Source organism: Lepus europaeus, unplaced genomic scaffold (assembly GCF_033115175.1).
Source record: "Lepus europaeus isolate LE1 unplaced genomic scaffold, mLepTim1.pri SCAFFOLD_3_1, whole genome shotgun sequence".
Lineage (NCBI taxonomy): Eukaryota > Metazoa > Chordata > Mammalia > Lagomorpha > Leporidae > Lepus > Lepus europaeus.
In genome coordinates this window covers 8146707-8172507 of record NW_026909276.1, presented here as the reverse complement: position 1 = coordinate 8172507, position 25801 = coordinate 8146707, and the positions used below count along the sequence as shown (strand labels likewise).

At 38.6% G+C, this 25801-nt stretch overlaps 1 protein-coding gene across 3 annotated transcripts in view; it reads right to left on the bottom strand.

Annotated features, from left to right (window-relative positions):
* LOC133755314 (zinc finger protein 585A-like) overlaps window positions 1-25801 on the bottom strand; it is a 68482-nt gene that overhangs the window by 1344 nt on the left and 41337 nt on the right. Inside the window, exons 2-5 of one of the 3 annotated variants that reach the window (XM_062185464.1) lie at window positions 25089-25249; window positions 24752-24844; window positions 17226-21355; window positions 13579-13732 (exon numbers count right to left, since the gene is read on the bottom strand). In XM_062185464.1, coding sequence (XP_062041448.1) covers window positions 18390-21355; window positions 24752-24844; window positions 25089-25242 — 3213 coding nt within the window. In that variant the 5' untranslated portion in view covers window positions 25243-25249 and the 3' untranslated portion in view covers window positions 13579-13732; window positions 17226-18389. The remainder of the gene's footprint in view (window positions 1-13578; window positions 13733-17225; window positions 21356-24751; window positions 24845-25088; window positions 25250-25801) is intronic. The other 2 variants (XM_062185463.1, XM_062185465.1) reach the window with 2 other exon arrangements.

Here is a 25801-nt window from a genome sequence, read left to right as displayed (position 1 = left end):
ATCAAACTACATCCTGAGGAATCCCTCAGGACAGAGTCAGTGTCCCATCTTAAAGAGAATAGAGAAATGTGGGAGCAAGTCAGGCTTGCCTGAATGCCCACTGACAATGTCAAATGGAATATTAACAAGTGGTTTTAACCATTAAATAATAGCCTATAAAATATTTACTGTAGGTCCAATGCCTTCTATAAATTTTAAGAATATATGTATTTAAATATATCTTAAATATCTAACATGATGTGGCTTGTTTAAACAACAAACAGAAACATAAAACATTTTTTAGTTCCTTTCTATCAACAAATTTAAAGCATCTGACAAAGAGATTCAGGTCAGATGAATCAAATGTATCTTCAATTAATTTTAGCTATTAAATTTATGAGCAATCCTTCCTTGATAAACCAATTAAGACAGAGCTCAAAGTAAATTTTCCCATATAGACATACAATATGAATACACACATAACACAACATACAAGATAGAACAATAAAGCAGTTTTAGTAATAGTTTCCTAAAATCTTTAGCTTTTTTTAATTACCAACCAATTAAAATTACTTTCTGTTCTTGAAAACTTGATTAACTATACTTTCTTCCAGTTGGAACCTGTAGTGCATTATTGAATTCATCTGTTTACAGAACAATTCAAAACTACTGAATTCAATAGAAGTGGCTGGAAAAAGTCCATCAGAACCTATAGGAGGGCAGCTAAACACAGAACCAACAATATTTTAGTTTAGAGCAGCAAATCTGATATACAAAACTGTGGATGAGTAAAGACTTTAAATAGCTATGTTTAAAATGATAAACTCATTAACCAACAAGAGGCATTTGCATACTTCACACAGTATTTTCAAAAGCACCTGTAGGATTTTACAAAAAATTTAATTCTTTTAGGCCTCTGGGCCTTTCTCATTAAGAGTAACACAAGATTGTCTAGTAACACATGATCATTAGACTTTTTAACTTTCAGACATTTGTATCAGTGGCATTTTATTTTATGTTATCAAAACTTAAATTGAGCACGACTTCACATTTTAACAGTATCTGTAATGTAACCCAAATAGCCTGATTAATTAGCTGGTGTCTCTCCAAGATGAGAGACATATATCCTTTGACATTTCCAGGAAACCAACTGGAAATATCAAAGTTCAAATTCTTTGGAACTTTGATTTTTTTGAATGCCTGTAAAAGATGACAAGAAAGGAGAGCGGCAAGATGGTGGAATAGGAAGGGAGCACACTATTAGTCTGGGGGAGAGACAGGTTAATAAAAGTGGAGATACTGCAGGGTCAAGGAAGAGTAGGGGAAGAAACAGCAGAGGAAACTCTTCTGGAACTAGTGATTCACAGTGGACCTGTGTGGAGAGCGTGGGAGCCCAAGTTCAGGACACCAGTGGCAGACTCAACACACCAGCGCTGGAACGCGAGGTGAGCCAAACCTCAATAGTTCGAGACACCAGCGGGAAAGCAGAAAGAGGAGACTAGAGGGAACGAGGCTTGGAACTCTGTGGGGAAAAGTTCACCAGGCTAACTAGAAGAGAGAGAGGAAAAAAAAACTGACCAATACGGACACGAGTTTCTTTCTGTCCGCTCACCCCTCAAAGGCTAGCAAGACAAAGAGCAGGCGCCATTTTGACATACGTCATAAGCAGGGCGACCTCAGGTCTGCACCGGCCCTGAGCCTAGCAGAAAAACCTGACTCTGGGGGGAGGGGTGAAATAACAGGAGATTAGGATATAACGTGGCAACCCAGTGGGAGACTGTAGGAGAATTGGTGCCCACACTGAGGGCAGCAGAGATTCCCTGTGTGGTCCTTGGGAAAGAGCTTCCAATCTCTGGCTCCTGTGGGTGTATCATTTGCCTGCTAACTACCTCCAATTACATTCAGCTGTGCGGAATTACTTCCCTTTTGAATCAAAAAAAGAAAGAAAGAGAGATTTACCACACCTAACCTGGGAGTGTCATCTTTGACACACCCTCAACCCGGAGGAACCAAACACAGCTCTCAGTCCACACTCATCTCAAGCCTCTAAGGCTCCACTGAAAGCAGACACTCCACTTAATATAGAGCCATAGTGTAACAAAAAAAAAAAAAAAAAACACCACAGTGAAGAAACCAAATATCTCCAACATGCCAAACAATAAATGCAAAATCCAAGGTAACAAGAACAAGGAAGACACTATGACATCCCCAAATGAAAAAGACACCCCAATTCAAGATAATGAAGATGATGAGATAGAAGAAATGCAAGAAGCGGATCTCAAAAAATTGATAAGAACATTAAGAAGTTCTCAAAACAAATTCTTGAACTGCAGAAATCCTTAATGGACAACATAGAAAATCTCTCTCGTGAAAATGAAATATTAAGGAGGAATCAAAATGAAATGAAACAACTAGTAGAACAAGAAACTGTGATAGTGACAAAAAACCACAATGAAATGAAGAATTCAATAGATCAAATGACAAACACATTAGAGAGCCTTAAAAACAGAATGGGCGAAGCAGAAGAGAGAATATCAGACTTAGAAGACAGAACAGGAAAGAGGCAAACCAAAGAAAAGAAGAAGAAATTAGAAATCTAAAAAATATTGTCGGGAATCTACAAGATACTATTAAAAAACCCAACATTCGGGTTCTAGGAGTTCCTGAAGGCATGGAGAGGGAGAAAGGATTAGAATGCATTTTCAGTGACATACTAGCAGAAAATTTCCCAGGTTTGGAGAAGGACAGAGGCATCTTAATACAGGAAGCTTATAGAACCCCTAATAAACATGACCAAAAGAAATCCTCACCACGACATGTTGTAATCAAACTCACCACAGTGAAACATAAAGAAAAGATTCTAAAAGGTGCAAGAGAGAAACGTCAGATTACTCTTAGAGGATCTCCAATTAGACTCACAGCAGACTTCTCATCAGAAACCCTACAAGCTAGAAGGGAATGGCGAGACATAGCCCAGGTACTAAGAGAGAAAAACTGCCACCCCAGAATATTATATCCTGCAAAGCTCTCATTTGTGAATGAAGGTGAAATAAAGACTTTTCATAGCAAACAGAAACTGAAAGAATTTGTTGCCACACATCCTGCCCTGCAAAAGATGCTTAAAGATGGGTTACACACAGAAACACAGAAACATGGTCACCAATATGAAAGAAGGTAAAGGAAGGAAACCTCACAGCAAAAGATCATAGGAAGCTCAATTTCTCTTTGACATAGAATTAAACTCTGATTCTCTGTTACAGCAATGTGTTCAAGTAATCTATTATGTTCTCTTGATGTCTGTTAAATTCTAAGTGTTCAAAAACAGCTGAATTTTTATTAAGAGCTATGGGTTATTTAAAGATGTGCTTATTTTCAAAGATTTGAATAATCACCTTGTAACAATGATCAAATTTGGTCTATGTTATGTCATCATTTTAAGGAATCTTATTTCAACCAGATATTTTGGATTTTGAGCCTTCTTGGCATTCATGACAGGCATTCAAAAAATCAAAGTTTCAAACAATCTGGTCTCTAAAATTTCCAGTACATCCTGAACTTTGGTTTTTCCAGTTTGGACCCAACTTAAAAAATTGAAGGACCTATGTCTCTCATCTTATAGAGACCCCAACTAATCAGTCTATTTGGATTATATTAGAAGTACTGTCAAGATGTGATGTGGTACCAGACTTTAAGTTTCTATAATGGAAAATGCTATTAATACAAATGTTTGAGAATTAAAAAGTCTAATGATCTTGTGTTACTAGACATGATAGTTATCTTAATGAGAAAGCCCCAGAGGCCTAAAGGGTTAAATACTTGTGAAATCCTACAGGTGCTTTCAAAAATACTGTGAAGTAAGCAAGTGCCTCTTGTTGGTTGATGAGTTTATAATTTTAAACATGGTGACATAAAGTCTTTTGTCATCCACAGTTATATATGATTTGCTGCTCATAAAACTAAAGCGTTGTTGGTCCTGTGTTTAGCTGTCCTCCTATAGGTTCCTATGGACTTTTTCCAGCCACTTCTATTGTATTCAGTACTTTGGGATGGCTCTGTAAACAGATGAAGCCAATAATGTATGAACAGTACCAACTGAGAGTAAGTATGGTTAACTGAGGGTACTAAAAACAAAAAGCAATTCAAATCAATTGGCAATCTACAAAAAGAGTTAAAGATTTTAAAAGCTATTATTAAAATTGCTATATTGGTCTACTATGCTATGTTATATGTGTATATGTCCACATGGGGAAATTTTATTATTAAAATTATTATAAAATAATTAAAATTATTATAAAAATATTATTATTAAGAGTTTTATTTTAAATGGCTTATAGATAAGATTGTCAATAAATTTAAGTTGCTAAAATCAATCAAAGATACATTTTAATTTGTGTGACCTGAATCTGTGTATCATATGTTTTAAACTTGTTGGTAGAAAGAAACTAAAAACATTTTATATGGTTGTGCTTAAGTTTACTGGCTAAACAAACTACACCATGTTAGATATTTAAGAGGTGTTTCCAAATACATGACTCTTAAAATTTAAAGAAGGCATTGGACCTTCTGGTAAATGTTTTCTTAAGTTGTTATCTAATGGTTGAAACTGTTTGCTAAGTATTCATATGATATTGCTATTGTCAGCAAGCAATCTAGGACTTACTCCCTCATTTCTCTATTCTAAGCCCAAATTGTTCTTTCATTTCTCTATTCTCCTCAAGGTAGGAAACTAATTCTATTCTGAAGGAATCTGTAGGATGCACAATTTAATCTTTAGACCTTATCAAAGAGATGGCTAATATTTTTCTATAATAGCATAGCCAAAATAAGAACTTAAATAATAATCTCATTGCTAGATTTACTTAGCCATCAGCGAAGTATACAGTAAGTAGAAAAAACCTCCCTTTCAGACCAAAGGGAAAGAAAGTTTTAAAGTGAGAATATAATTTTCCTCATGGGCATTGTCTACCTTAGAAAAACTACTACAGAACATGCCTGTGACTATAGACTTGTAGTTCAGGCCACCGAAGATTAGAGATGGGAAACGGGCACTCCCTTGACTTGCATCCTCTGGACTGCTTTAACACAAACCAGGAGGAAAAGAAAGCTCGGCATCAGAAGCAATGGGTGGCAGGCCTATTAATGGCTGATCTGTACAGTGATCTGCCCTCAAGGAGACCCAACAGGCCAGTCCACTGCAGTGGCTTGCAATGTGGTAAGCCTGGGCTTCAGCAGAAGTCAGCTTGTGAAGAGCCCTGGCAGCTCTGCCAAGAGTTGGATCACTGGAAATGGACCTGCCCTGGAGTTGAAGGATGCCCAGGTCAGAGCCACAGATCTCATTGGCTCTAAGCTGAAAAGCCCTTCACTCAGCCCAACTTCCAAAGTGACCACTGCAGCTGAGGGAATGGTCAAGTAGGGTCAGCAACTTTGCAGGAAGAACTGTAAATTTCTTGTTAGAGATGCCCCCTGCCTTGACCTGGCCAGCTCTCCTCCCAGGCCAGCCAAGTAATGAAAGTCAACAGAGTGCCTTCCCCTAGGAGGTTCACACCTCCCTTAGGATATACCCCATGTGAAGAGATAGATAGGTCTGGGCCTCTTAACTTGCAAGGCCTAAAGCCCAACAGATTATTATCAAGCCCCTTCTATCAGGTTCTATTTGCCTCTCAATCAGAAAACTTAATTGTAGCTTAGACAGCACCTTTCTTAGCTCCTCTAATAATGACTCTGTCCTTTGTTCTAGACCCTGTCTAGTGCACTTGGGCCTCATTCCTTTGTAATCATAACCTCTACTCTACCTCCAATGGCTCTACTTCCAACCTGTGTGTACTGATGGTCCTCTTCCCCACTTAATGCTGTATAATTGTTCAAACCTGGTATATGCCACTCTTAGGATCATTGGTTACTATCCTCACTCTGTCTTTTATGACCTTGTCTAAATATGATCAGAGTCGGCAAACTTGGAAGGCTTCCATAGCCTTGGCAACTCATGACGACAGCCTAGGATGGTTACTGGCGCCATAAACTAGAGTGTCAATTTGTTGGGTCAACAACAGGAGCCACTGTGCAGTTGCTCCTCATGTGGAATCTCTGTCCTTAATGTGCTGTACATTGTGATTTAATGCTATAACTAGTACTCAAACAGTATGTTTCACTTTGTGTTTCTATGTGGGTGCAAACTGTTGAAATCTTTATACTAAATTGATCTTCTGTATATAAAGAGAATTGAAAATGAATCTTGATGCAAATGGAAGAGGAGAGGGAGTGGGAGAGGGGAGGGTTGTAGGTGGGAGGGAAGTTATGGGAGGGGGAAGCCATTGTAGTACATAAGCTGTACACTGGAAATTTATATTCATTAAGTAAAAGTTTGAAAAAATAAGATGACAAGAAGGCTCAAAATACCTGGTTGAAATAAGATCCCTTAACATCATGACAAAGTATAGACCTGGTTTAATCAAATCATAACTTCTTTAAAACTCAGTTGTTTTAAACAATTAGAACTTAAGAGGCATTAATAGAACATAATAGATTACTTTAAAATAACACAAACTTTGTCTCTTTGGTTGTTCAAAAGTCAAAAATAAAACCTTAAATTTAAGAACTGGGGGGGCGGAGCCAAGATGGCAGATAGTGAGGATGTGCGCCGTAGTTTGAGAAAATAAAGTTTCATAAAAGTGGAATTACTGTAGACTCAGGAAAAGACTCAAGAATAAAACTACAGAGGAAACGCTTCCAGATCTAGTGGATGTTACACAGAGGACCTACTGGGAGCCCACCGCGTGTAAACCCAACCGCGGGAGACGAGCCACAGAATCTCGCCAGCACAGGAACGAATGGAAAGTAAGACAAAGACGTCAGAAACCCGAGACATTCGGGGGGAAAAGCAGAGGCCTCTCTCTTCACTCACCAAGCAAAACAAAGAGCAGGTGCCATTTTACATATGTAAAGCGCCGCCAACGAGTACACAAACTCACTAACTTTGAAACTTTGGTGAAACTTGAGAACACAATGAGGGCTGCATAAACTCTTTGTGTGGTCCCAGGGGTGGATCAAACGAATACTCACAGAGGCCAGATTTCAACTACCCTCAATTCCACTCACCTGTGACAAATTACTTCCCAAATGAGTAAAAAAAAAAGAGAGAGAGAGAGAGAGCAATCCAGCAAGGAGCAAGGGAGAGAACAATATGGGTGAGGCGCTTTTTGCACAGCCTTAAACCTAAAGAATCAAGCGGAGCTCTCTGGCCACACCCATCACAGCCTCTAAGGATCCATCAAAGCAGACAGCCAACTTAGAGGCATATTATAATGAGAAAAAAACACCACAGCCAAAAAAAAAAAAAAAAAAAAACCAAAAAAAAACAAAAAAAAAACCCATAAATTATCTCCAACATACCAAACAACAAACATAGAAACCGAGGTAAAAAGAGCAAGGAAGAAACTATGACACCCCCAAATGAACAAGACACCCCAATCCAAGATTATGAAGATGAAGACATAGAGCAAATGCAACAAGCGGTTCTCAAAAAACTGATAAGAACATTCAGAAGTTCTCAAAAACAAATTCTTGAACTACAGAAATCCTTTATGGGCAAGATAGAAAATCTCTCTCATGAAAATGAAATATTAAGGAGGAATCAAAGTGAAATGAAACAACTAGTACAACAATAAACTGTGATAGTGACAAAAAACCACAATGAGATGAAGAACTCAATAGATCAAATGACAAACACATTAGAGAGCCTTATAAACAGAATGGGTGAAGCAGAAGAGAGAATATTGGACTTAGAAGACAGAGAACAGGAAAGGAAACAGTCAAATCAAAGAAAAGAAGAAGAAATCAGAAATCTAAAAAATACTGTCAGGAATCTACAGGATACTATTAAAAAACCCAACTTTCAGGTTCTAGGAGTTCCTGAAGGCATGGAGAGGGAGAAAGGATTAGAAGGCCTTTTTAGTGAGATACTAGCAGAAAATTTCCCAGGTTTGGAGAAGGACAGAGACATCCAAGTACAGGAAGCTCATAGAACCCCTAATAAACATGACCAAAAGAGATCCTCACCACGACACGTCGTAATCAAACTCACCACAGTGAAACACAAAGAAAAGATCCTAAAATGTGCAAGAGAGAAATGCCAGATTACTCTCAGAGGATCTCCAATTAGACTCACAGCTGACTTCTCATCAGAAACCCAACAAGCTAGGAGAGAATGGTGAGGTATAGCCCAGCTACTAAGAGAGAAAAACTGCCAGCCCAGAATATTATATCCTGCAAAGCTCTCATTTGTGAATGAGGGTGAAATAAAGACCTTTCACAGCTAACAGAAATTGAAAGAATTTCTCGCCACTCATCCAGCCCTGCAAAAGATGCTTAAATATGTTTTACACACAGAAACACGGTCACCAATATGAAAGAAGATAAAGGAAGGAAACCTCACAGCAAAAGATCACAGGAGTCTCAAACCATATATTAGAAAAAATCTGGCAAATGACAGGGCAAAGTTACTCCTTCTCAATGGTCACATTGAATGTTAATGTCTTGAACTGTCCAGTTAAAAGACAATGATTGGCTGATTGGGTTAAGGAACAAAACCCATATATCTGCTGCTTACAAGAAACTCATCTGTCCAACAATTATGCATACAGACTGAAAGTGAAAGGCTGGAAAAAATATATACCATGCCAACAGAAATGAAAAAAGAGCGGCCATAGCCATCTTAATATCAGACAACATAAACTTTACCACAAAAACTGTTAAGAGAGACAAAGAGGGGCACTATTTAATGATTAAGGGATCCATTCAACAGGAAGATATAATGATTATCAATGTTTATGCACCTAATTACAGGGCACCAGCTTATTTAAAAGACTTGTGAAGGGACTTAAAGGGAGATTTAGACACCAATACAATAGTACTGGGGGACTTCAATACTCCACTCTCAGAGATAGACAGATCAACAGGACAGAACATCAACAAGGAGACAGTAGATTTAAATGACACTATAGCCCAAATGGATCTAACAGATATCTACAGAACATTTCATCCTATATCTAAGGACTTTACATTCTTCTCAGCAGTACATGGAACCTTCTCGAGGATTGACCACATACTAGGCCATAAAGCAAGTCTCAGCAAATTCAAAAGAATTAGAATCATACCATGCAGCTTCTCAGACCACAAAGGAATGAAATTGGAAATTAGCAACTCAGGAATCCCTAGAGCATGTGCAAACACATGGAGATTGAACAACATGCTCCTGAATGAACATTGGGTCATAGAAGAAATTAAAAGAGAAATCAAAAATTTTCTGGAAGTAAATGAGGATAACAGCACAACATACCAAAACCTATGGGATACAACAAAAGCAGTGTTAAGAGGAAAGTTTATATCAATAGGTGACTACATCAAGAAATTGGAAAGGCACCAAATAGATGAGCTTTCAAGTCATCTCAAGGATCTAGAAAATCTGCAGCAAACCAAACCCAAACCCAGTAGGAGAAGAGAAATAATTAAAATCAAAGAAGAAATCAAGAGGATTGAATCCAAAACAACATTACAAACAATCAGCCAAACAAGGAGCTGGCTTTTGAAAAAATAATCAAAATTGACACCCCATTGGCTCAACTAACTAAAAAAGAAGAGAAAAGACCCAAATCAATAAAATCAGAGATGAAAATGGAAACGTAACTACAGACACCACAGAAATCAAAAGAATCATCAGAAATTACTACAAGGACATGTATGCCAGCAAACAGGGAAATCTATCAGAAATGGACAGATTCTTGGACACATACAACCTACCTAAATTGATTCAGGAAGACATAGAAAACCTAAACAGACCCATAACTGAGACAGAAATTGAAACAGTAATAAAGGCCCTCCCAACAAAGAAAAGCCCAGGACCAGATGGATTCACTACTGATTTCTACCAGACATTTAGAGAAGAACTAACTCCAATTCTTCTCAAACTATTCAAAACAATCGAAAAAGAGGGAATCCTCCCTAATTCTTTCTATGAAGCCAGCATCACCTTAATTCCCAAGCCAGAAAAAGATGCAGCATTGAAAGAGAATTACAGACCAATATCCGTGATGAACATAGATGCAAAAATACTCAATAAAATTCTGGCCAATAGAATGCAACAACACATCAGAAAGATCATCCACCCAGACCAAGTGGGATTTATCCCTGGTATGCAGGAATGGTTCAATGTTTGCAAAACAATCAACGTAATACACTACATTAACAGACTGCAGAAGAAAAGCCATATGATTCTCTCAATACACGCAGAGAAAGCATTTGATAAAATACAACACCCTATCGTGATGAAAACTCTAAGTATACTGGGTATGGAAGGAACACTCCTCAATACAATCCAAGCAATATATGAAAAACCCATGGCCAACATCCTATTGAATGGGGAAAAGTTGGAAGCATTTCCGCTGAGATCTGGTACCAGACAGGGATGCCCACTCTCACCACTGCTATTCAATATAATTCTGGATGTTTTAGCCAGAGCTATTAGGCAAGAAAAAGAAATTAAAGGGATACAAATTGGGAAGGAGGAACTCAAACTATCCCAATTTGCAGATGATATGATTCTTTATTTAGGGGACCCAAAGAACTCTACTAAGAGACTACTGGAACTCATGGAAGAGTTTGGCAAAGTGGCAGGATATAAAATCAATGAAAAAAAATCAACAGCCTTTGTATACACTGGCAATGCCACGGCTGAGGAAGAACTTCTAAGATCAATCTCATTCACAATAGCTACAAAAACAATCAAACACCTTGGAATAAACTTAACCAAGGACGTTAAAGATCTCTATGATGAAAACTACAAAACCTTAGATAAAGAAGTAGAAGAGGATACCAAAAAATGGAGAAATCTTTCATGCTCATGGATTCGAAGAATCAATATCATCAAAATGTCCATTCTCACAAAAGCAATTTATACATTCAATGCAATACCAATCAAGATACCAAAGGCATTCTTCTCAGATCTGGAAAAAATGATGCTGAAGTTCATATGGAAACACAGAAGACCTCGGATAGCCAAAGCAATCTTGTACAACAAAAACAAAGCCGGAGGCAACACAATACCAAATTTCAGGACATACTACAGGGCAGTTATTATCAAAACAGCATGGTACTGGTACAGAAACAGATGGATAGACCAATGGAACAGAATAGAAACACCAGAAATCAATCCAAACACTAACAGCCAACTTATATTTGATCAAAGATCCAAAACTAATCCCTGGAATAAGGACAGCCTATTCAATAAATGGTGCTGGGAAAATTGGATTTCCACGTGCAGAAGCTTGAAGCAACACCCATACCTTTCACCTTACACAAAAATTCACTCAACATGGATTAAAGACTTAAATCTATGACCTGAAACCATCAAATTATTAGAGAGCATTGGAGAAACCCTGCAAGATATAGGTACAGGCAAAGACTTCTTGGAAAAGACCCCAGGAGCACAGGCAGTCAAAGCAAAAATTAACATCAGAGAAATGCAAATCAAAACCACAATGAGGTTTCACCTCACCCTGGTAAGAATGGCTCACATTCAGAAATCTACCAACAACAGATGCTGGAGAGGATGTGGGGAAAAAGGGACTCTAACCCACTGTGATGGGAATGCAAACTGGTTAAGCTACTATGGAAGTCAGTCTGGAGATTCCTCAGAAACCTGAACATAACCCTACCATACAACCCAGCCATCCCACTCCTTGGAATTTACCCAAAGGAAATTAATTTGGCTAATAAAAAAGCCATCTGCACATTAATGTTTCTTGCAGCTCAATTCGCAATAGCTAAGACCTGGAATCAACCCAAATGCCCATCAACAGTTGGTTGGATAAAGAAATTATGGGACATGTACTCCATAGAATACTATACAGCAGTAAGAAACAATGAAACCCAGTCATTTGCAACAAGATGGAGGAATCTGGAAAACATCATGCTGAGTGAATTAAGCTAGTCCCAAAGGGACAAATATCATTTGTTTTCCCTGATCAGCGGCAACTGAGCACCAAAGGGGAAACCTGTTGAAGTGAAATGGACACTATAAGAATCAATGACCTGATCAGCTCTTGTCCTGACTCTAGATGTACAATGTAATACTTAATGCTTTTTAGTATTTGTTTTTCTTGTTGTTGTTGTTCTAGTCTTTGAACTCTGTAATTAACACACAATTATTCTTAGGTGTTTTAATTTTAAATTTCAGAGTGGAAAAAGAGAGGGAGGAGATGTACAATTTGGGACATGCTCAATTGGACTTGCCCCAAATGGTGGAGTTAGAAATGTGCCAGGGGATTCCAATACAATCCTATCAAGGTGGCATGTACCAATGCCATCTCACTTGTCCAAGTGATCAATTTCAGTTCACAATTGATGGCTCTGATAGGTCGAAGAGTCAAAGGGATCACACAAACAAGACAAGTGTCTGCTAATACTAAATGATAGAATCAAAAAGGGAAAAAATGATCCAACATGGGAAGTGGAATACACAGCACACTCAGAATGGCAGATGTCCTAAGCAACACTCTGGCCTCAGAATCAGCCCTTAAGGCATTTGGATCTGGCTGAAGAGCCCATGAGAGTATTGTAGGCATGGAAAGCCAAGATACCATGGAAAAGAAAAAAAAAAGAAGAAGACCTAAATGAAAGATCTCTACGAGTGAGATCCCAGTGGAAAGAACGGGGCCATCAAAGAAGGAGGTACCTTTCTCTGAAGGGAGGAGAGAACTTCCACTTTGACTATGACCCTTTCGGAATAAGGTCAGTCAGCCCACTCTGAAGGCTTCCATAGCCCTGGCAACTCATGACTAGAGCCTAGGAGATTACTGACGCCATGAACAGGAGTGTCAAATTGTTAAATCAGCAACAGGAGTCACTGTGGATTTACATTCCATGTGGGATCTGTCCTTAATGTGTTGTCCAATGTGAAGTGATGCTATAACTAGTACTGAAACAGTATTTTTACACTTTGTGTTTCTGCATGGGTACAAACTGATGAGATATTTACTAATTATATACTGAATCAATCTTCTGTATATAAAGATAATTGGAAATGAAAAAAAAAACCTGGTGTTAAATTGGAAATGGCATAGAAAATTAACTTTTTAAAAAAATATTATGTAGGATCTCTGTCTTTAATGTGCTGTACACTCTTATTTAATGCTATAACTAGTGCTCCAACAGTATTTTTTTTTCCACTTTGTGTTGCTATATGGGGGCAAACTGTTGAAATTGTTACCTAATATATTTTAAACTGATCTTCTGTATATAAAGAGAATTGAAAATGAATCATGACGTGATTGGAAGGGGAGAGGGAGCGGGAAAGGGGAGGGTTGTGGGTGGAAGGAAAGTTTTGGGAGGGGGAAGCCATTGTAACCCATGAGCTGTACTTTGGAAATTTATATTCATTAAATAAAAGTTTAATAAAAAAAGTGAAAAAAAGAAAATGCAAATTTCTACAAAGTTAAAAATATTATTTAAACATTAAAAAAAAAAAAAGACCTGGTGCATTGAATCAAATCCCATAATTTGGAACACTTTTAAGAGTCAGAACTGGGAAGAAAGGATAGTACGTACCCACAAGGGAGAACAGGAGGAAGCACCTGGCTCCTGGCTTTGGATCATCGCAGTGCGCTGGCTGCAGCCCACCAGCCATAGTGGCCATTTGGGAGATGAACCAATGGAAGGAAGACCTTTCTCTCTGTCTCTCTCTCTCACTGCCTAACTCTGCCTGTCAAAAAAAAAAAAATCAACAAATGACAAAACTGATGAGGATGTGGAAAAAAGTTACCCTGGTCCACTGTTGGTGTGAATGTAAACTGGTGCAAGCCACTGTGAAAGACCGTATGGAGATATCTTACAAATCTGATTACAGACCTACCATATGATCCAGCCATCCCACTCTTTGGAATTTACCCAAACCAAAAGAAATTAGCATATGCAAGAGTTATCTATAACCCCATGTTCACTGCAGCACAATTCACAATAGCTGAGGTCTGGGAACAATCCAGATATCAATCAATTGTTGACTTGATAAGAAAATTATGGTATATACACACTAAGGCATACTACTCAGTTATAAAAAAAAAAAAAGAAAAAGAAACCCTGTCTTTTGCAACAAGATAGATGAAACTGGAAATCATTATACTTAGTGAAATAAACTAGTCCCCAAAAGACAGATATCATATGTTTTCCCTGATCTGAGGTAGCTAATAGAGTACCTAAAATGTAATGTATTGGAGTTAGATACACTTTTTCAGATTTGATGATTGTTTAGAGCACTTGTCTTTTCCATTGAGGAACAGTGATTCTTTTTAATTTATTTTTTTCCTTCATACTATTTGCTGAATTGTTGAACTCTTACTTAGTGTAGGGTTAACTATACAATCATTTTGTAAAAGTTAAGTGGGAATGTGAGAGGGAAGAGGAGAAAGGGTTGGAGTGTGTGTGGGAGGGAGGGTATCGAGGGAAGTGTCACTTACATTCATTAGTCTGTATATGTGAAATATATCAAACTTATATTACTTAAAATTTTAAAAGGAAGTAAATATTTAAAATTCAAAAAATTTATACCAATAACAAGGAGAATTTTAAAGGTGTTTATATATATAATATATATGTGTGTGTGTTTATGGCATTACAATGTAAATGCACATATATATAATTTGTAATATAAATGTACACAGAGCAACATTTTGAAATTTGTATAATGTATTTATCATCAGAAAAGAATACTCAGATTTCTGTAATGATCCAGTTTCTGAAAATTACAAGAATGAAGAGTAAGCCATCAAGTTGTAGCTCATAAAGTCTGTTTCTCTGTTTCTCCAAGTCTACCAGCCTCTAAAATTAAATAAACATACATAATTCTGGGATAAAAATAACATTAAGATCCCACTATTTTCCCACATAATTTTCAGGAAATATACTAGTATCTAGAAACACAGTGGCAAATTTATCTATGAATAAAATATATGTATGTTATATGTTACATATATTCATATATATACTACGTTGAGGAGAAAGAATTATTACCCTTGGCTAAAATGGCCCTGAGACACTGTGTACCTGACAGTTTCCAGAAGGCAACTTACAGAATGTTGGGGGTGATGATGATCTTACAACAAAAATTAAATCACCATGGCCACAGATTCACAGGGTTAGGATTGGTCTAGACTAAAGTATTTGTGCAAAAGAGTGACTCCAGTGAATTTAAAAATTAACAAATTTTCATAATTAAAGGTTAATTTCAAGTTCCATGAATGTCTATAAAGCTAAGAATGAAATCTCCTGCTAATGAGTGATGGAACTGGCCCTAAATTGTTCTCATATACTGTGAAAATAAAATTTGGACATCTGCCAGAATTTGATAGCCTTACAATGATAAAGTAAATCATGGTAGCCTGAAGTGCCCTGCACTAGAATTGGCACAAATTAGGTTATTATTTATTGAGGTGGTAATAATAAATTTGAATCAACATGAAAAATAGAGAAATGTATTCATTTCAATATATGTTTTATATTGATAGTTGTGTGTACAAATGGTAAATTTAGTAGAAGCAGGAATAAGGTTACAAGGAGATGTAACAGATATTAATAAAAGTAGCCCTCAATACACATTTAAATACAGAAAATCTGTGCTTTCTTAAATCAAAGAAAGTTTATGCCATTAAATTCAGTAATTTTAAAACCAAGATAAAATTGTCTTGATCTAATGAATGGAAATTTTAAAGAGAATGACAATTTTGATTCTCGAAATATAAAGAAGCTATAAAAAAGTGTCCTTGAAAGTGTAAAAGAATGTAATGTTCTAAAATTATTTGATAGGCCATAAAGATGGAGATTGCTAAGACAACTTGAACATTATTTAGTGCATTCATGACATGAAAATATAAGTGCCCAAAAGAATCATCATACATTGGCAGTGCTAAGATTGCTTTCCATGTGGATATTGACATACTCAGATGAAATTAATAAAATGAAAGACAAAATATAGAAAATTGATGCACATGGAAGTTAAAACTTTGTCTTGCCCTTAGTAACAATGTCATTTTAATGTGAGCCATAATTAAAAACAAATATGTGGATGAATATTTGGTGAAAAAACAGTCTGGAATAAACTGGAAAAATTACAGTATGATATAGACTTGTAGTTTGGAAAATTTCCACAATCAGAAAATAATTTAAAGTTCCAGAAGCATCTAGAAACATTAAGAATGTATCCTATGCTGATGACCATGATGGTGCTGACACTGCAATGTACTGAAATCCTATACACATGACAGTTGCTGGGACAACTTCCAGCATTTAGAGTGAGTAGATGACCACACAATTATAAATCAAACCATGGCCCATCATTTTCCTGTGTTAGGAATGTTACAAATCAGGTTACTCATTACACATGCAGGTGACAGTAGTAAATGACAAAATAAATATGCACTCCATGGAAGGCATTTAATTTTGATTATATGGTATATAAATTAGTAATTTGGCAGAAACAGAGTCATAATCATATAGAGATGAGCTAATAATTGGATGGTGGAATAGGGAGGGAGCTTACTGCTCTAGCCCAGGAGAAAATAGTTTTTAAAAAGTGGAAATAGAGTAGTCTCAGGGAAGAGTTAGGTAAAAAATGACAGAGGGAATTCTACTGATATTAGAGGGATGCAGTGAACCCACATGGATGGCATGGTGCCCATGGATCACGACTCCAACAGCTGAGAGCCTATGCACCAGAACTGGAAAGTGAGGTGAGACAAGACCACAGTAGCCTGAGCCACCGGCAAAAATGTGGCAGGAAACTAGAGGAAATGAGGCTTAAGTATCCAAGGGAAAGTGTGCCAGCCAAACTAGAGGAGAGAGAAAAAAAAGGGACAGTACAGACATGTTTCTTTCTCTCTCCAATCACCTCACAAAGACATGCAAGCTGATAGAGCAGGAGCCATTTTGGACATACATAACATCTGTGCCAGCTTGTGTCTGCATCAGGCAAGCAGCCAAGTGGAGACTCCTAACTCCTAACTCTGGATGGATGCAATGGCTGGAGCTGCCACAATCCAAAGCCAGGAGTCAGGAGCTTCTTCTGCATCTCCCACATGGGTGCAGGGCCATCTTCTACTGCTTTCCCAGGCTATAGCAAAGAGCTGGATCAGAAGAGGAGCAACCGGGACTAGAACCAGTGCCCACATGGTATGCCAGCATTTCAGGCCAGGGCTTTAACTTACTGTGCCACAGCGCTGGTCCCAACCTTTCTTCCTTATGGGAGTACCTATTGTATGGGATGTAATTTCCAGCAAATGGCTCTGTCACATGGTTATGTTGATTTTGGAAAAAGTCCTTCACATACATTATATTCTTAAGTTCTATCCCTTGTTTGAACTACATGTGTTATGAGGTATTCCTTCTGACAAAAGGCTTTCCCACATTTATTACAAGATTTCCACCATGTAATAAATTCTCGATGTTATATTGTGTGATATTGGCATAGTTTTCCAACACTCATTCCATTCATATGGTTTCTCCCCCATGTGAATTCTGATGTTTTATGGGGTGTTACTTATGGATAAAGGCTTTTCCATATGCATTATATACAAAGTGTTTTCCCACATATGAATTAGATGATGTGCAATGAGGGCTGAACTATGGGAAAAAGCTTTCCAAGTCATTATGTCCAAAAGGTTTCTTTTCATGTGAATTTTCTAATGCATTCTGAGATGTGACTTATTGCCAAGGGCTTTTCTACAGTCATTGCATTCATGAAGTTTCTCTCCGATGTGAATTCTCTGGTGTGATATGAGCTATGATTTACAACATATGATTTATAAAGGCTTTTCCACACTCATTAGATTGATACGGTTTCTCCCCTGTGTGAATTCTGTTTTGATATAACTTATAGAAAAAGGCTTTTATGCAGTCATTACATTTATAAGGTTATTTCCCTGTGTGAATCCTCTGATGCATTTGGAGTTGGAAGTTAAAATCAAGTTTTTCCAGTCATTACATTCATGAAGTTTCAACACTGTGTGCATTCTCTGGTGCATTATGAGGTTTGACTTTTGTCCAAAGGCTTTTCCAGTCATTATATTCATAAGGTTTCTGCCCTGTGTGAATTCCCTGATGCATGATGAAGGTTGACTTATGGCTAAATGCTTTCCACAGTTATTACAATCATGAGTTTTCTACCCTGTGTGAATTCTCTGCTGTGATATGAGTTTTGTCTTTTGTCAAAAGGCTTTTCCAAAGTCATTACATTCATGAGGTTTCCTCCCTGTGTGAATTCTCTGATGTTTCTAAAGGATTGACTTTTATCCAGAGGCTTTCCCTTGGTCATTACTTTCATGGGTTTTCTCCCCTGTGTGAATTCTCCAGTGTGATATGAGGTGTGACTTTCATACAAAGGCCTTTCCATCGCCATTACATTCATGAGGTTTCTCCCTTTTGTGAATTTGCTGGTGTACGATGAGGCCTGACTTTCGTCCAAAAGCTTTTCCACAGTCATTACATTCATGAGGTTTCTCCCCTGTGTGAATTCGCTGATGTTTCATGAGGTGTGACTTGCATCCAAAGGCTTTTCCACAGTCATTACATTGATGAGGTTTCTCCCCTGTGTGAATTCTCTGGTGTATGATGAGGTCTGACTTTTGTCCAAATGCTTTTCCACAGTCATTACATTTATGAGGTTTCTGTCCTGTGTGAATTTGCTGGTGTCTGATGAGGTTTGACTTGTGGCCAAAGGCTTTTCCACAGTCATTACATTGATGAGGTTTCTGCCCTGTGTGAATTCTCTGGTGTATGGTGAGGTCTGACTTGCGTCCAAAGGCTTTTCCACAGTCATTACATTCATGAGGTTTCTCCCCTGTGTGAATTCGCTGGTGTATGATGAGGCCTGACTTTTGTCCAAAGGCTTTTCCACAGTCATTACATTCATGAGGTTTCTGCCCTGTGTGAATTCTCTGGTGTATGATGAGGTCTGACATTTGTCCAAAGGCTTTTCCACAGTCATTACATTTATGAGGTTTCTCCCCTGTGTGAATTTGCTGATGTTTCATGAGGTCTGACTTGTATCCAAAGGCTTTTCCACAGTCATCACATTCATGAGGTTTCTCCCCTGTGTGAATTCGCTGATGTTTCATGAGGTGTGACTTGCGTCCAAAGGCTTTTCCACAGTCATCACATTTATGAGGTTTCTCCCCTGTGTGAATTCGCTGATGGTTTATGAGGTGTGACTTTCGTCCAAAGGCTTTTCCACAGTCATTACATTTATGAGGTTTCTCCCCTGTGTGAATTCGCTGATGTTTCATGAGGTCTGACTTGCATCCAAAGGCTTTTCCACAGTCATTACATTCATGAGGTTTCTCCCCTGTGTGAATTCGCTGGTGTATGATGAGGCCTGACTTTTGTCCAAAGGCTTTTCCACAGTCATTACATTTATGAGGTTTCTGTCCTGTGTGAATTCGCTGGTGTATGATGAGGTGTGACTTGCATCCAAAGGCTTTTCCACAGTCATTACATTCATGAGGTTTCTCCCCTGTGTGAATTCGCTGATGTTTCATGAAGTATGACTTGTGTCCAAAGGCTTTTCCACAGTCATTACATTGATGAGGTTTCTCCCCTGTGTGAATTCTCTGGTGTATGATGAGGTCTGACTTTTGTCCAAATGCTTTTCCACAGTCATTACATTTATGAGATTTCTCCCCTGTGTGAATTCGCTGATGTTTCATGAGGTCTGACTTGCATCCAAAGGCTTTTCCACAGTCATTACATTCATGAGGTTTCTCCCCTGTGTGAATTCGCTGGTGTATGGTGAGGTGTGACTTCTGTCCAAATGCTTTTCCACAGTCATTACATTCATGAGGTTTCTCCCCTGTGTGAATTCGCTGGTGTATGATGAGTTGTGACTTGAATCCAAAGGCTTTTCCACAGTCATTACATTCATGAGGTTTCTCCCCTGTGTGAATTCGCTGGTGTATGATGAGTTGTGACTTGCATCCAAAGGCTTTTCCACAGTCATTACATTCATGAGGTTTCTGCCCTGTGTGAATTCTCTGGTGTAATATGAGGCATGACTTTCGTCCAAAGGCTTTTCCACAGTCATTACATTTATGAGGTTTCTCCCCTGTGTGAATTCGCTGATGTTTCATGAGGTCTGACTTGCATCCAAAGGCTTTTCCACAGTCATTACATTCATGAGGTTTCTCCCCTGTGTGAATTCGCTGGTGTATGATGAGGTCTGACTTTTGTCCAAAGGCTTTTCCACAGTCATTACATTCATGAGGTTTCTCCCCTGTGTGAATTCGCTGGTGTATGATGAGGTGTGACTTGCATCCAAAGGCTTTTCCACAGTCATTACATTGATGAGGTTTCTCCCCTGTGTGAATTCGCTGGTGTATGATGAGGCCTGACTTTTGTCCAAAGGCTTTTCCACAGTCATTACATTCATGAGGTTTCTCCCCTGTGTGAATTCGCTGGTGTCTGATGAGGGCTGACTTCCACAGAAAGCCTCTTCCACAATGAAGGCATTTATAAAGTTTCTCCCCTGTGTGAATTTGCTGATGGTTTATGAGGTATGACTTTTGTGTAAAGGCTTTTCCACAATCACTACATTCATGTGATTTCTCTCCTGTGTGAATTTGTTGACATTTCCTGAGGACTGATTTTTGTCCAAAGTCTTTTCCACAGTCATTACATTCATAAGGTGAATTAATACTGAGTGATTTTCCACAAGGGTTACATGTGTAAAGTTTTTCCCTTGTATTTAGTCTGTGATTTATTGCAAGATGTGACTGGTGAATGACAGGTTCAACATACTTAATATACTTATAAAATTTCTTTCTTGTGTGAGTTTGTTGATGCATATTGAGGCTAGAATTTTCATGGATAGCTTTTTCTATTTGAGTTGCTTTTCCAAAAGTGACAGTTGATTTATTACAGTTTTCTGCCATATGAACCCTCTCAGATTTACAGAACATCTTTCTTGTGAAGACTTTTGCTTGTCCAGTGGGTCCAAATGGCTGCTTCATGATGTGAATATTGTCATACTGACTAAGAGGCTCACAGAACTGGAGAGATTTTCCAGGTATCTTAGTGTTATCAAATTTCTCTCCAGCCTGTAGTTGATCAGGCCCACTGTGGGGATACACAGTGTGACATTTATTGCATTCCTCAGGCTTCAATCCTGAATAGATTCCCTTTTTAATAATCATTGTTGGAATATGGCTTGAATTTAAACTAAGGGTTTTTCTTAATTCAACTCTCTTGTGAGCTGATGTCTTGTTATTTTTCATAAAATCCTGATTCAGATTTTTGTCCTGACTTTCCAGGTTGATCTTAATCAGGTCATCCATTTTCATGACCACTGAAATGAGAAAAAAGCAATCATGTCACTGAATCACATGTTACTGTTTCTCCTGGCATACTCATGTAAAGAGAATGGAGTTACTTGTTATCCAAGTGGCATAAGATTTTCACAGAATCAGTATGAGGTACTTATTTGTGACCATTATATGGTTTTTCTCCTTAATACATTAATATACCATGAGGTTTCCCAATGTTCAAACCTGATCCTTTTTACTATGGGAATTTGTCAAGGATGGTAGAATGACATTTGTGCTATGATGAGTGGGATGCCTGCCCTGGCTACTCTGCTTTCAGTACAGATCTCTGCCTATGTAAACTGGAAGGAAGCAGATAATGTTTCATGTGCCTGGGAACCTGTGAGACACCAGGGAAGACTAGAGGAATTCTAGAGCTCTGGTTTCAGACTAGTTAGACTTAAGTGTTGCAGACATCTGGGAAGTGAGCTAATAGAGGGCCTCTTTCTCTCTCTTTCTTCTCTCACTATCACTCTGCCTTTCACAAAGATGAAATAATTATAAAATATTTTAAAGAATGGACAAATATTTAATAAAAATATTCACCCACTACCTAGCAACCATTTTTCCCCTGTCCTTTTTCTCCAGTTTATTTTTATAAAAATTGTGTGCTTTTTGATTCTCCGATATTTCAACCATAAACATGAAAAAGTTTTACTGATCATTTACTTGCAGGTGGAGAAGAGTGAAATGTGCCTGTACTTTAAGCAGGACAACATTTAAGGAGTATGATTTGGATCTAAGATTGTCTCATGTTCAGTCTTCCTAGGTAAACATCATTTGTGGGATTTTTCAAATGAAAAACTACCTTGTCTCTACTCTATGCCAGCTTCCCCAAATTCCTAAGGACACCCAATACCTTCAGCCTCTCAGAAATACAACAGGTAGAGAAAAGTCCCAATATACCACTTTAGTTAAACACTCCCAATCAGTTTGAAGAATTTGTTTCTGCAAACTGGGATGTGCTCATCTTCTTTGAAAAGTGTTTTCTAGCTCATTCTGAAATCATCAGTGCTGGTTACCTCCTCTCGATTCTTTCTGTAAACATTCCTGTGTGATAATTTGAATTTCTAGATGCTTTTAATCAGTTGCCTCCTATTTTCACTGAAAGCTTCATTTCCTATGCTTTTTATTTGCATATTTTTCAATGATACTGAAAAATAAGAGAGAAATCATACTTCAAACTCCACCCTTAACAAAATCTAAGCCACTCAACATAAACCCAGGAGGCTACTTGAGCTTGGGTCTCAAAAGCTCATTACTTTCTTGGTGAGTCTAGGATCACTTATTTTCATGTTTTATATAAGTTCATGCTTAGTTTATGATTTCTTTTCTTTCAAAGATTTACTTTATTTACTTGAAAGCTAGAATTATAGAAAGAGATAGACAGAGAGAAGCCTTCCATATGCTGGTTCACTCCCCATATGGGCACAACAAACCAATGCTGGGCCAAGATGAAGTTAGGAGCCAGGAGTGTCTTTCCTGTCTCCCACATGGGTACAGGGGGCCAAGGACTTGGGCCAACCTCTTCTCTTTTCTCGGGTACATTAGCAGAGAGCTGGATTAGAAGAGGACCAGCTGGGACTTGAAATGGCACCCATATGCAATGCTAGTGCTGCAGGCTGGAGCTTTAACACACTGCACCACAGTGTCATTCCTAGCTTCATAATTTATGATGTCACAACACAGAGGCTTACTCATGACCATCTTTTTTTTTTTTTTAAAGATTTATTTATTTAATTGAAAGTCAGAGTTACAAGAGAGAGGAGAGGCAAAGAGAGAGTAAGCTCTTCCATCCAATGGTTCACTCCTCAATTGGCCACAGAGGCCAGAACTGTGCTGATCTGAAGCCAGGAGCCAGGAACTTCTTCTGGGTCTCCCTCAGGTGCAGGGGTGCAAGGACTTAGACCATCTTCTACTGCTTTCCCAGGCCATAGCCGAGAGCTGGTTTGGAAGTGGAGCAACTGTGTCTCGAACTGGTGCCCATATGGGATGCTGGTTCTTCAGCCTAGGGTTTTAATTCACTGCACCACAGCACCGGCCACATGACCATCTTTTAGCATTTACTTATTTGCTTACTTGAGAGTCAGAGAGACAGAATGAAAGATAAAGACAGACTGAAACAGAGGTTTGCCAACTATAGGCTCACTCCTCAAATGTTTCCAACAGACTATAATTTTCTTATTTATTTGAGAGGCACAGAGGGAAAAAAAAGAAACTAAAAAAGAGAGTTCACACTTATTGATTCAGTACTGAGCAAGTTCTATGCCTGGGCAAAATCATGAGAGGGAACTCAATCTGAGCAACGAGTTAGAAATAAGTTTCCGGGGGCTGGCGTTGTGGTAAAGCAGGTAAAGCCACCACCTGCAGTGTCAACATCACTTATGGGCACCAGTTTAGTCCTAGCTGCTCCACTTCTGATCCAGCACCTTGCTATGGCCTGGGAAAGCAGTAGAAGATGGCCCAAGTCCTTGGACCCCTGTACCCATGTGGGAGACCTGGAAGAAGCTCCTGGCTCCTGGCTTCAGATCAGTACAGCTCCAGCCATGACAGCCAATTGGGAAGTGAACCAGTGGCTGGAAGACCTCTCTCTCTCTGTCTCTCCTTCTTCTCTCTCTCTGACTTTGAAATAAATAAATAAATCTTAAAAAAAAAAAAAAAAAGAACAGAAACAGGGCAGCACCGTGGCTCAATAGGCTAACCCTCTGCCTGTGACACTGGCACAACTGGTTCTAGTCCCAGTTGGGGCACCGGATTCTGTCCCGGTTGCCCCTCTTCCAGGCCAGCTCTCTGCTGTGGTCCGGGAGTACAGTGGAGGATAGCCCAAGTCCTTGGGCCCTACACCCGCATGGGAGACCAGGAGAAGGCTCCTGGCTTCAGATCAGCATGGTATGCCAGCCACAGTGTGCTGTGGCCATTGGAGGTGAACCAATGGTAAAGGAAGACCTTTCTCTCTGTCTCTCTCTCTCACTGTCCACTCTGCCTGTCAAAAAAAGAAAAAAAGACCAGAAACATTAAGATTAAAAAAATAAGTTTCTGTATGTTGCCTAACTAACAAGCACTGAAGGAACTAATAAGTTCATGAAGGAAAAGGTATAAAAGTATAGATAAGGACAAGTTAGAATTTGGGGAATGTATCAAACCTAAATAAAAGCCTTAGTAACATCAGGAAATGACTGGATTTTTTTTTTTTTAATCAAAGAACATCTTCACTAAGAATAAAATTTAGAAAAGATACTGGTATCTCTAAATGCCTGTGTCTGATCCACAAAACCAGCTGTCAGCAGGAGTAAGGCTTGAGAAAATTTCATGGAAAGACTACTAGTCAACATATGCACACTTTCTGCTTTGGCCTCCCTGTCTCTTATGTGCAGACTGACCTGAAAGGCTCTGATTCAAGCATTTGTCCACCATCCATGGCTCTTCTCCTTGCTCCAACTTGAAGATTAAGTCAGGTTTGGTAATGCAGTGCCCTATTAATGGAAACAAAGTAAGACTTTGTAAAATCACTATCCTGGGTTATTTGAAGGACTACAGCTTGGTTAAGGAGCTATGCAACAAATGTTCCAATTTGAATCTTTTGTTAGATGGTAGATATTCAGATTATTCATGGACTCAAATTCTAATCCTGTCCAATATTAAACATTATAAAGTGTTCCCTTGCTTGTCAAATAGCAAGAAAATGTTATCACTGGGAATGTGATGGGTGTCACTCACCCAAGGAGAAGAGGCTGCTGTAGGTCTCCAGCATCACATCTCTGTACAGGGTTTTCTGAGCATTGTTCATGTTCTGCCATTCCTCCCAGGTAAAGTACACAGCCAGGTCTTCAAATGCTATCATCACCTGTAACATTACACTTCCAGTCAACATGTTAACTCTGTCACAAAACAAACACTGACAGTTGTGTATGAATATGAAGGAAAAAGGAAGGATATGGTTTTACATTAGACTTGTTGAGTGTTTAGAAAGCCACACAGAGCATTCAACAGAGTCAAACCCATTATCTACTGGCTGTGAGAAATGCCCAAGCTGGAGGGAAACAGGAGGTTCAAATCACAAAGGCCACATCTGTCAAGGGGAATTGCACAGCAGGCTAAAAGAGGGGCAATACTGACTACACCACAAGGTGGAGGCGCTGGCCTATTTTTTAAGATTATTTATTTGAAAGGCAGACTTACAGAGATTGGGAGAGACAGGGAGACAAAAGGATATATCTTCTATCTACTGTTCATTTCCCAAATGACCACAATGGCTGGGACTGGGCCAGGTCAAAGCCAGGAGCCTGGGACTCCATGGGTCTCCCATATTGATGGAAGGGTCCAAATACTCAAGTCATTTTCACTGCTCTTTCAATCAGATTAGCAGGGAACTAGATTGGAAGTGGAGCAGCAAGGACTCAAATCCTTTGTTTACATGGGATGTCAGCATT